Source organism: Bradysia coprophila (assembly GCF_014529535.1).
Source record: "Bradysia coprophila strain Holo2 chromosome X unlocalized genomic scaffold, BU_Bcop_v1 contig_167, whole genome shotgun sequence".
In the NCBI taxonomy this organism is placed as follows: domain Eukaryota; kingdom Metazoa; phylum Arthropoda; class Insecta; order Diptera; family Sciaridae; genus Bradysia; species Bradysia coprophila.
The window spans coordinates 8,547-20,903 of NW_023503301.1; the positions used below are offsets into that span (position 1 = coordinate 8,547).

The 12,357-nt window shown below is 39.0% G+C and overlaps 2 protein-coding genes across 2 annotated transcripts; one reads left to right on the forward strand and one right to left on the reverse strand.

Moving 5' to 3' along the window:
* The first annotated feature begins 1,181 nt into the window (after window positions 1-1,181).
* LOC119068016 (gamma-tubulin complex component 3) lies at window positions 1,182-5,063 on the forward strand. Its single transcript, XM_037171375.1, has 9 exons — window positions 1,182-1,490; window positions 1,803-1,969; window positions 2,059-2,256; window positions 2,319-3,127; window positions 3,187-3,305; window positions 3,377-3,572; window positions 3,636-3,781; window positions 3,846-4,021; window positions 4,094-5,063. The coding sequence occupies exons 1-9, from the start codon at window positions 1,412-1,414 to the stop codon at window positions 4,790-4,792; spliced, it is 2,589 nt and encodes an 862-aa protein (XP_037027270.1). The 5' UTR covers window positions 1,182-1,411; the 3' UTR covers window positions 4,793-5,063.
* Window positions 5,064-9,331: 4,268 nt separating this feature from the next.
* LOC119068014 (probable glucan 1,3-beta-glucosidase A) lies at window positions 9,332-10,456 on the reverse strand. The gene has a single exon (XM_037171373.1). The coding sequence runs from the start codon at window positions 10,454-10,456 to the stop codon at window positions 9,332-9,334; it is 1,125 nt and encodes a 374-aa protein (XP_037027268.1).
* Window positions 10,457-12,357: the final 1,901 nt, after the last annotated feature.

Consider the following 12,357-nt stretch of genomic DNA (forward strand, 5'->3'; position numbering starts at 1 on the left):
TCAAAGAAATGGTCGAACTGGATGGTCGATCTTAGAAAAGCGCACTGTAGACTGTGCGAAAATATATTTTTCTGACTTTTCATTGCGTCGAATGAATTCTGAATGAGTGATGTTCGTCATGGTCAAATAAATTTCTAAGAAACAAAATAGTTCTGTTGTCAGTTGTTTTTGGCACCTCCTTCCTCTTCATTTTGTATATAAGTTCCGTTCCCCTCCACTTTCGGTCTAGTAAGTTGGTCCGTTAAGGCAAGTTAAGGACGCAAGTGAGTATCACTGTAAAGTTGAGGTCCTCCACATTCATAATAAATAATAATTTAATCAAATAATTGCATTAGTGAGGTGGAGGTCACAGCCCTCGTCAAAGTTCACCTACGTTCCATCGATTCTGAGAAATTTTTCGGAAGTCATTCGGCCGTTTGTCATACAATTTTTTTAAATTAATATTTTCCCCGAGAATACTCGACCTCAGCTTTCCAACGAACCCATACACGCTCGTATCCTCGCCACCTTACGGAAATGAAATCCGGACTACGAAACCCCATTTTTCGACTTTTTCGGAAGATCAAAAAAATCTTAGACTAGGCATATATAAAGAAGTCCCAGAAAAAATAGCGCCGATTTCGGTCAGTCGAAATTCAAAAGAATCCCTCTGTGGGAATGTAAACATAAACAGAAAATTAACTCGTAACTTTCACTAACGTATCTGAACGGCAAACGTCAGACAACTGTTAGTGTAACATTAAACGAATCGTCAAATCTTCACTGAGTGAAGAAAAAATCGTTCCTGAACGAGCTCCTGAACGGCAGACGTCAGACAACTGTCAGTGTAACATTAAACGAATCGTCAAATCTTCACTGAGTGAAGAAAAAATCGTTTCTGAACGAGCTCCCGGATCTGCTGTCATCGATAATACAAAAGAATCTGACAGCAGACCCCGAGATGGAACAATAGGTTGTCGGTTCGCCATCTCTCTCACTTAAACACTCTATATTATATGAAAAGAAAACTTGAAGAAAAAAAAATGTATTTTTATCAAGTTGACATTGTCAAAATTTGTGTGATCAACTCAGAAGTGTCTTAGCCTGCTCTTTCAGAGCCTTGAGCTGCAGCAGGTCGGGATTAAGATTACTAGCCACAACTATAGTAACTGACACTTTCGAAATTCAAAAATTCGAAAATTGAAATGTCAAGAAGAAGAAACGAACCAAACGAAATGCTAGAATCTCGTAATATTACAAATATTTAGAATTTTTAGGTTTTAAAGCAACTCTTTTCATGTGAATTTAAAATTATTTACTTGAACCGATCTTTGTTAACATTAGCATTTAGTGTATTCGCCTTAGTTAAATTTTAAAACCAAAATTATTTGGAACGAAAATACTTATCGGAACTGCAATTAAATCCAGGCCAATGTCTTCTCAAAATAATTATCGCGAGTTTTTTGAATTGTACACAAAACTGTTCGTGTCTTTGGGCGGCAAAAATCAATGTAAGTTGTCTCCCCGAAACACACGTAGATATAGATACTCAAAAAATGGTTCGATCGGTTAAAGAACGATTGAATCACAGTTAGCTTGTAAAATGAAATATGCGACGTGATGTCTAACGCTTGTTTCATCAATCTAAATGGATTCCTGTACATTGTGTTGTTTTACTCGACTCCCGTTCTGTTTTGGCTAATTTACAAAATCGTTTTTTACGCATTGTCCAAAGCGGAGACGGCTATATGTACAAAATCAATTAAAATTCCCGGCCATCGCAGTGAGATTTGAATTCTAACAAATTTGTTTTGGTTTTACAGCGGAAATCAGTCAACGCGTCTCTGCATTTGTCTCCGAATCAGCTAAAAGCAAAACCATCCATGACGAATCAACACTGCTGAGTGCCATCATCAACCATTTAACAACAACTCAGTCGGCAAGTGAAGCCAATGCCTTCCGTACATCTTACGATCGACTGGTCCATTCTGTGAGTGCAACATTTTTTTTTTTGCACATTCGCTAAATAAGCGGGCACACCACACACTGTAACCACTGCCTTGGTATTTTGATATTTAGATGGAACCGAAGAGTCGAACAGCCATCATAGCATTTCTATTTTTTATGGCCGATACCAAAAAGTCCGGAACACCATCAGCATCCGTCGACCCAAAAAATGTCGATATGTTGATGTCGGCGGGAAGGAATTTCTTCTCCAACAAAATAACGTCTTCCGAATCTTATCAGAATGTGCCAACCGCAAGTTTTATGCCGAGTGTAAGTGCGATTCGTCTAAAAAACGACCACTTCGACTGACTTCGTTTGCTTATGTTTCTCAGTCACAGATCAGTTCCAGTATTTCGGACAATCAACTAAATATTCGGCAACGTTCGTATCATTCCACCGTTACAAACAGTAGTGCGTCGCGAGACGATTTCGATCTGCATGTGAATCAACGGAAATTGGCCGAAGATCTCGTCCAAGAAGTGATTTATTCGTTTACCGGCATTCAGGGCAAATATTTGAAAAAGGACATCATTTCCGGCGGTTTCAAATTGGATACTAAGGCCAGCACATTGTCAGCAACCGATGCTGGTATGCTGATACGATTGGCTCAGCTCGGATATTATCACAATCACGTCCAATCGTATACGGATCCCAAGTCTGGCAAGGGACCAATGGGTTTGCTCGGCCAAGGACTGGTGACCGCATTGAAAGATGAACTGACCAAATACTATGGAATGGTAGCCATGCTGCAGGAACAGCTGAACCGTAGCAAACAGTACGATTCGGCTGAACAGATTACCCTCATGAAAGTGATGCTATGGATAGTGGAGCCGATGCACCGACTTCAATGGTTGAACACAATTTGTGAGGCGTGCCAGGAGAAGAAAGGTGGCGATCTGGCAACGATTGTTTCTAATTTTCGCCAGAACGGTGATCCGATGGTAAAATCACTTGTCAATGATCTGCTGCTCGCTACATGCCGTCCATTAAAACATATGCTCAGCAAATGGTTGTTGGAGGGAGAGATTGAAGATCCGCATTCGGAATTCTTTGTGGAAATTTTGCCCGATGTGGGAATTGAACGGTTGTGGAGCTTAAAGTATCGGGTTCGTACGTCAATGCTGCCATGTTTTATATCCAAGTGAGTTGAAACGTTTGGCTGAGTGTTGGTAGAATCTAAAAAATCACGAAACTTTCCAGCAAACTTGCCAACAAAATATTAGTCACCGGAAAAAGCATAAATTTTCTGCGGGAGATTTGTCAAGACACCACACCGATATCCGGAAAAGAAGATTTGAAACAGCATTTCTTGTCAAACAGTAAGAACGCCAGCCTCCGACTAACGTGTCGTTTTCCACCAAAATTTTCTGTTTTTTTCAAATCTTTTCAGAGGATGATGATCTGGTGTCATTCATTCCGGATACCAAACTGCATACGCTTATCGATAACGTTTATTACAACACGTCGAAGAAAGTCCTGGACATTGTTGTCGACGGTCACAAATTGTTGCACCATTTACAGGCAATGAAAAACTATTTACTGCTCGGCCAGGGCGACTTCATCGGCACTTTAATGGAAAGCATAAAGTAAATGTGACATGAATCCGACGTCCCAGACACCGTTCTTATTTCAAAATGAACCCGTTACAGATCTCAACTGGACCGGCCATGCAAAGAGCTGCACATTTACGAATTGAATTCCATTTTGGATGCAGCGATTCGATCAACCACAGCCAAATATGATGACCCGGATATTACGAATCAGTTGACTGTGTCAATGTTGCACGATTTCCATAGTAAGTTTCGTTTGATAAGCTGGGGTGGCTCAACGGTATTGAGAGTTCGTTTTTCTCATTTCAGCTGACAGAGGCTGGGATGTGTTCACACTTCACTATACTGTTCGTGGACCACTGTCAACCATGCTGGAACCATCGATGATCAAATATCACATGCTGTTCAAACGTCTGTGGGCCCTGAAGCACGTCGAGTATGTTGTGTGTTCGAAGATTTGGAAGGATATGATCTGTCATGCAAAGGTGGATTGTTTGTCGAACACTTGTTTTTCGATCGGTTCCAATTTACACGAAATTGTCTCGTTTCTCTTCCAGCTGCTGCGTTCAATGAAACAGGATCTGGATGCGATAACATATCCGCTGCAACTGTATACGTCGACAATGATCCATTTCATTCAGCAAATTCAGTATTACATTTTGTTCGAGGTGATTGAATGCTCCTGGACGAATATGCTCGAACGGATCGAAAAAGCGCGTGCATTGGACGATATTCTGGAGGCGCATCAGGAATTCCTGAAAGATGCGCACGACGGTGCATTCTTCAATAAAAATGCCAGCATTTTCTCGACGATGGACTCGGCATTTGCCGCCTGTCTGAAGCTGGAAAAATGGCAAGAGAACTTCTACGATCTGTGTATGAAAGAGTTGAATGCCCGAAAGGCCGAAGAAGAAATGATCCGAACGAGCGGCGCAAAGGGAAAGTATGGCTTGACGGCCGACAAACGGCTCGAACGAGATCAGGAGCGAAAGGTGTTCGAGGAGTGTCTGCCAAAAATGCACTGTGACCTGAAAGTGATCGGTAAGGATTTCGAAACGCATGTGAGAACCGTACTGTTAGCATTAGCGTCGAGTAATGATCACAATTTGCAATTGTTCGGCACTCGGCTTGACTTCAATGAATATTACAAGAAACGCGATCAGAATTTGGAAGCTCCATTGAGTTTTGGCAATATACGACACAGCAGTATGATGATGCAGAGGCAACGGAACAGCAATAATCGATACAATAATTAAGAGAGTGTCACGCTAACACATCGGGCTATATTGTGCTCGCCATACTTGTTTGATCTGATTCCAGTTAACTGAATTCGTTTTTTTGTGTCGCCCGGTTTTGTTATCGTGCTGAGTAGCTAACTCAATTAATTTGTTCGTGTAATTTCGCCCTAATTAATAATTATTTTTACGGTTAGTGCCACCATTAAATGCCATTTTGTTCCAATAACTGCAAGAAAAAGACATCAAAATAACTTATTTGTTAATAAATCTAAATTTGTTAATCTCGGAATCATTTTTACGCTGCACAAACACACCTCAGTGCATCAGTCTGCTGATCTACACATCAGTATCAACATAAAATCCACCACTTGCTGATAGTCTTTAGCGCGTGCAAAAAGTTATGTTTCACTCACTTCGACCAAGGTATCCCACGAATTTTTGGTAAAACGCAGACATTTGAAGGAAAAGATTTACTATTTTCGCATAGGTTCAGTGGACGCCAGTGAAATTTAGTCATGAATTTTCTTCAGCTGTTTTTCAGCTCGTCATGTGAACAAAAGTGCTTGTTCATCCAGTAAAAAAGTTACGGCTACACGCACGTAGTGGTAAAACTGTGTGAACAATTTTGATTGTATGCGTAGACCAACTGAAAAACAAATGAGTCAAATCCATGCCTAAATATCTCAGGAACTACTAAGCCGATTTTGAAAAACTTTTTTTCCCTGAAAGGTAGTAACAGTGCGGTTGTGAAGGTTAGTCTCTTTCTCTTGCAAAAGTAATAAGAAACCTTAAAAATTGAATTAATGAGATTTCCTGCTGTACTTTACCGAGATCCATTATTTCATAAAAAATCGTTATTTCTCGAGAGGAAATCAGTTCCGGATCCCTTAGTCGAGTCTTTACATGTCTTGTTTGGTATCAACCGAAGGGTTTGGATGTGATCTTTATGAAACAATTGAAAAAAAATAGCTCGGACCTATTAGCTAAAAAAAATACGGGGAAAACCCACATAACCATCGAAATTTCCTTTAAGTTCGTCGAAAACGGGATTCCAATCATATATCAAAGGTTCGAATATGGTGTGTAAGGTACCGTTGTAAAGGTTTGAGTCTCTACTTCTTAAAATTGTGCTTATAAAACATTTCACAAAGGGTCATTTTTTACTCATTTTTTTAGGAATCAACTTTTCTCGAGAAGGCCCGGGCAAAACATTTTAAATTTAGGAGAAAAATAATCGTTAGGATCACTTCAATCATTTTTAACAAGAAAACCCCACGTTTACGAACTTTTCGAAAAAAAAGTTGTTCAACCGCACCGTGACGAGTTATGAATTTTGAGCTTAAACGAGCCATCAGAACAGTCGGAGCGTTTGCTGCGACTGAGCCCCGTACAAACCCGTATATCTATTGCGTACGTGACCCTAGTGCGTCTGTCACCCTACTTTGACCTTAAGCCTATTGTGCCGGTTAATGTAGTTAAAGTAAAATTATTATGGATTGTGTACATCTTAGAAATTGCGCATAGCGCAATTACGAAGCCCCGTACGACGTTCCTTTCAAATAAAACAAAAATTTCAAATACACATCGGGCCTAGTATCGGCCTCAGTCCGAGGATCCAAATTTAATTTTTTTTTCAACTACATTCTATTCGGCCTTTGATTACCTTCCAAATGAAACAAAAAATACGGAAAACGGATGAAATTTACTCGAGTTCTATGTAAAATACACATAGGGCCCTAGTAACGGCCTTAGTCCAAAGACCCAAATTTAATTTTTTTTCAACTACATTCTATTCGGCCTTTGATTACCTTCCAAATGAAACAAAAATTACGAAAAACGGATGAAATTTGCTCGAGTTGTATGTAAAATACGCATAGGGCCCTAGTAGCGGCCTTAGTCCGAGGACCCAAATTTAATTTTTTTTTCAACAACATTCTATTCGGCCTTTGATTACCTTCCAAACGACACAAAAATTACGAAAAACGAATGAAATTTACTCGAGTTCAATGTAAAATACACATAGGGCCCTAGTAGCGGCCTTAGTCCAAGGACCAAAATTTAATTTTTTTTCAACAACATTCTATTCGGCCTTTGATTACCTTCCAAATGAAACAAAAATTACGAAAAACGGATGAAATTTGCTCGAGTTATATGTAAAATACACATAGGGCCCTAGTAGCGGCCTTAGTCCAAGGACCCAAATTTATTATTTTTTTTCAACAACATTCTATTCGGTGTTCGATTATCTTTCAAATGAAACAAAAATTACGAAAAACGAATGAAATTTACTCGAGTTGTATGTAAAATACGCATAGGGCACTAGTAGCGGCCTTAATCCGAGGACCCAAATTTAATTTTTTTTTTCAACAACATTCTATTCGGCCTTTGATTACCTTCCAAATGACACAAAAATTACGAAAAACGAATGAAATTTACTCGAGTTCAATGTAAAATACACATAGGGCCCTAGTATCGGCCTCAGTCCGAGGACCCAAATTTAATTTTTTTTCAACAACATTCTATTCGGCCTTTGATTACCTTCCAAATGAAACAAAAATTACGAAAAACGGATGAAATTTGCTCGAGTTGTATGTAAAATACGCATAGGGCCCTAGTAGCGGCCTTAGTCCGAGGACCCAAATTTAATTTTTTTTTCAACAACATTCTATTCGGCCTTTGATTACCTTCCAAATGACACAAAAATTACGAAAAACGAATGAAATTTACTCGAGTTCAATGTAAAATACACATAGGGCCCTAGTAGCGGCCTTAGTCCAAGGACCAAAATTTAATTTTTTTCAACAACATTCTATTCGGCCTTTGATTACCTTCCAAATGAAACAAAAATTACGAAAAACGGATGAAATTTGCTCGAGTTATATGTAAAATACACATAGGGCCCTAGTAGCGGCCTTAGTCCAAGGACCCAAATTTATTATTTTTTTTCAACAACATTCTATTCGGTGTTCGATTATCTTTCAAATGAAACAAAAATTACGAAAAACGAATGAAATTTACTCGAGTTGTATGTAAAATACGCATAGGGCACTAGTAGCGGCCTTAATCCGAGGACCCAAATTTAATTTTTTTTTCAACAACATTCTATTCGGCCTTTGATTACCTTCCAAATGACACAAAAATTACGAAAAACGAATGAAATTTACTCGAGTTCAATGTAAAATACACATAGGGCCCTAGTATCGGCCTCAGTCCGAGGACCCAAATTTAATTTTTTTTCAACAACATTCTATTCGGCCTTTGATTACCTTCCAAATGAAACAAAAATTACGAAAAACGGATGAAATTTGCTCGAGTTGTATGTAAAATACGCATAGGGCCCTAGTAGCGGCCTTAGTCCGAGGACCCAAATTTAATTTTTTTTTCAACAACATTCTATTCGGCCTTTGATTACCTTCCAAATGACACAAAAATTACGAAAAACGAATGAAATTTACTCGAGTTCAATGTAAAATACACATAGGGCCCTAGTAGCGGCCTTAGTCCAAGGACCAAAATTTAATTTTTTTCAACAACATTCTATTCGGCCTTTGATTACCTTCCAAATGAAACAAAAATTACGAAAAACGGATGAAATTTACTCGAGTTGTATGTAAAATACGCATAGGGCCCTAGTAGCTTCTCACTTCTAAGGCCCTAACTCACGGTCCACTCACCCGATTTAAAAAAAAACTTTTTTTCCTGGATTGGTATTGACAATACCAATCATTTGCCGTGTCATTTACATTTCCATCGTTTATTTTGCCATAAATATTACCAAAAGACCTTAAATCACTTAGGTGGCCCTAACTCACGAAGGGCCGACCCGAATATGCCCATCTTCGAACTTAGCCTCACTATTTTGACTATCTTTCAGGGATTTTTTTTTTTTTGAAATCGGATTTGATTTACTTAAGATATCGACGTGACAGACAGACGGACAGACGGCCCAAATTTTTATTGCGGATTCGTTATCTATGAACATAGGCAAACACTTTGCCCTTACCGTCTGCTTCGAATTCCATCAATTACACACGGCATCGTAATCCTATTAGCCCCTTCGTACTTCGTACGGGGCTAAAAAAATCAGTGAAATCAGCATTTTTCGTCGTATTCTTTAAAGGCTTTTCAGTTTTTGCACAACAACTTCCGAACCGTATGGCCGATTGATTTCATGTCGAGCTCAAAATTCATTACTTTTGACTATCGTTTAGGGAAAAATAAAAAAAATTCAAAATCGGCTCAAATGTCTCACAAATTTTGTTTAAAAAAAGTTGGTTTTTACAGTTTTTCGACAATATCTTCTGAACCATATAGTCGGTTGACTTTACATCGGACTCAAAATTCATAACTTTTCACTGCCTTTCAACACAAAAAGGTTATCAAAATCGGTTCAGGAGTTTCTGAGATATCGGAGACACGCCCTTTAGTTATGTTGCCGACGATATAATGAACCAAAGCAAAGCAGAGCTCACACTTGTATGAATCAATAAAACACGAACTACAAACACACTAGTTTGCGAACGGGATAAAAAAGAATTTATTTTTTTTGCCTTACAATTAGCACTGAGCATTGGTATGATCGGAAAAAGTCCATGCGTTGATAATTCCCTCTTGGACGAGTTGCTCAAACGACCACACATTTGAATTAATCTTATTTTTCAATGCCCAGAATGTTCCCCCTGCTCCGCCAGTCTTAAAGACGGATATTTGAGTGTCCATCATTTGTCTTAGCCACCAGTCGCTGTTTGGAACTCCAGATGCTAGGGACCACTCACCGAAAAATACCGGCAAATGGAAACTCTGGGCGTAGCTTCGTGTGTTGCAAATATTTCGAATGATTGAGTTGGTATCGGTATCGGGTGGAAAAGCGTGATAGGGATGAAGATCGATAACGGCATTCGCGGGAGGTAGAAGGAAACCCGAAAATGCGTTCAGACCTTGGAAACCATCGTGGAACATCATTGGCACTTTGTACGGTGAAGCATTGATAATATTAAAAGCATTGTTGTAGAAGCCTTTTAATATGTTCAATTGATTGGTGCCTGATACTCTCGGTTCATTGGCAGATTGTACTGAGGCGATTTTAGATTTCAATGTAGATGGCAGCCCGTTCATCCAATCAACGACAGCCTGTACAGTTCTTAAACTGCGTTGAATGTTGTAGTCGCTGAAAAATTCAATCGGCCCAATGCGTCCCGAATGAGCCTCTCCATTCTGCGAGCCTGGCAGTCCATGTAGGTCAATGATGGCAAATATGTTATATTTGTTGCAGTATCCAAGAATGCGTTCTAATTGAGCTTTCTGTCCAGAGCTGACGTACGGTTCGTTACCATCGGGTTGAATAAATGCCCAATATCCCACTGGTATACGTACATGATTTGCGTGAACTCCAGACATTAGCTTGAAATCATCTTCAGTAATCCAACTATTCCAATGGTCCTGTAATGCTTGTGCCGGATTTGAAGCCTGCTGGCAGAAGGTCCATTCATCTTCGGCATTGGGAGCGTACCTATTAAAAATGGTGTGATCCATCCATCTCTCTAACACCAGCCAATTGCCCAAATTAGCACCCCATGCTTTCATTGACCAATAGTTCCATTCCGTTCCAGATTGGGCTGACGTCAAGTCCAAAGTCAATGCAAATATAGCTACAGCTATAAACGCCTTGGTAATAAAGGCCATCGTTTTCAATTCAATACTAGAATCCTGTGTCTACTCGGCAATAAACGTTCGTCCAGAAGTAAATAAATGCAACTGGTGAGAGTGAGCGTCCGAATAAATGATTTCAACTCCGAATCTGAGGTTTTTATCTTGTTTACTACAAACCACTCAACATATTTAGTAATCTGTTCCCCATGAGTGGGCGGAAAATCACACCGTTAAATTTTGATGAGATAAACTATCTACTGTCTCAAAAACGTGAGGTAAGGTGAAATTTAGCCCACAGCCTGTGGTGAAAAACTACCTCAATTTTTTTAAAGAAAAATCTCAGTTGCCAATGGAGGCAATGATGGAAATGGAGGAGATTATATTCACACGTTTAAGGTTTATTTGAGTCGATCCTGGATTGCTTTTAAATTTTAGGCGTGCAAGACATTGGCTCAAAATTAATCAAAAGATTTCCTTTTATCTACTTTGTCCTTTACCCCATGCCAATTGAAATGAATTACGAACAAGCAAGTCATTTTCTCTTATACTTAGTTGATAAGACAATAAAAAGATTATTTCTATTTTGCAAAAAACATTTATCAAAAGTTAAGAAGCTCAAAATGAAAAAAAACGAGCCATCAGAACAGTCGGAGCGTTTGCTGCGACTGAGCCCCGTACAAACCCGTATATCTATTGCGTACGTGACCCTAGTGCGTCTGTCACCCTACTTTGACCGTAAGCCTATTGCGCCGGTTAATGTAGTTAAAGTAAAATTATTATGGAATGTGTACATCTTACAAAGCCCCGTACGACGTTCCTTTCAAATGAAACAAAAATTTCAAATCGCCCTAAAATTTTTTTTGAAGGGCCTAGTATCGGCCTCAGTCCGAGGACCCAAATTTAAAATTTTTTTCAACTACATTCTATTCGGCCTTTGATTACCTCCCAAATGAAACAAAAATTACGAAAAACGGATGAAATTTGCTCGAGTTGTATGTAAAATACACATAGGGCCCTAGTAGTGGCCTTAGTCCAAGGACCCAAATTTAATTTTTTTTCAACAACATTCTATTCGGCCTTTGATTACCTTCCAAATGAAACAAAAATTACGAAAAACGGATGAAATATACTCGAGTTATATGTAAAATACACATAGGGCCCTAGTAGTGGCCTTAGTCCAAGGACCCAAATTTAATTTTTTTTCAACAACATTCTATTCGGCCTTTGATTACCTTCCAAATGACACAAAAATTACGAAAAACGGATGAAATATACTCGAGTTATATGTGAAATACACATAGGGCCCTAGTAGCGGCCTTAGGCCAAGGACCCAAATTTAATTTTTTTTCAACAACATTCTATTCGGCATTCGATTACCTTCCAAATCAAACAAAAATTACGAAAAACGAATGAAATTTACTCGAGCTCTATGTAAAATACACATAGGGCCCTAGTAGCATTTCACTTCTAAGGCCCTAACTCACGGTACACTCACCCGATTTAAAAAAAACTTTTTCCTGGATTGGTATTGACAATACCTATCATTTGCCGTGTCATTTACATTTCCATCGTTTATTTTGCCATAAATATCACCAAAAGACCTTAAATCACTTAGGTGGCCCTAACTCACGAAGGGCCGACCCGAATATGCCCATCTTCGAACTTAGCCTCACTATTCAGGGAAAAAAAAAATTTTTGAAATCGGATTTGATTTACTCAAGATATCGACGTGACAGACGGACAGACGGACAGACAAAATTTTTATTGCAGATTCGTCATCTATGAACATAGGCAAACACTTTGCCCTTACCGTCTGCTTCGAATTCCATCAATTACACACGGCATCGTAATCCTTTAAGCCCCTTTGTACTTCGTACAGGGCTAAAAACGATCGAAAAGATTCAAATTTCTTTCTTCTTTCGAGTGCTCGGTTC

Coding starts and splice junctions, on each gene's coding strand:
- LOC119068016 (XM_037171375.1), top strand. CDS start 1,412: ATGTCTTCTCAAAATAATTATCGCGAGTTTTTTGAATTGTACACAAAA. Junction 1,970..2,058: donor ACGATCGACTGGTCCATTCT/GTGAGTGCAACA, acceptor TTTGATATTTAG/ATGGAACCGAAGAGTCGAAC. Junction 3,306..3,376: donor ACAGCATTTCTTGTCAAACA/GTAAGAACGCCA, acceptor AAATCTTTTCAG/AGGATGATGATCTGGTGTCA.
- LOC119068014 (XM_037171373.1), bottom strand. CDS start 10,456: ATGGCCTTTATTACCAAGGCGTTTATAGCTGTAGCTATATTTGCATTG.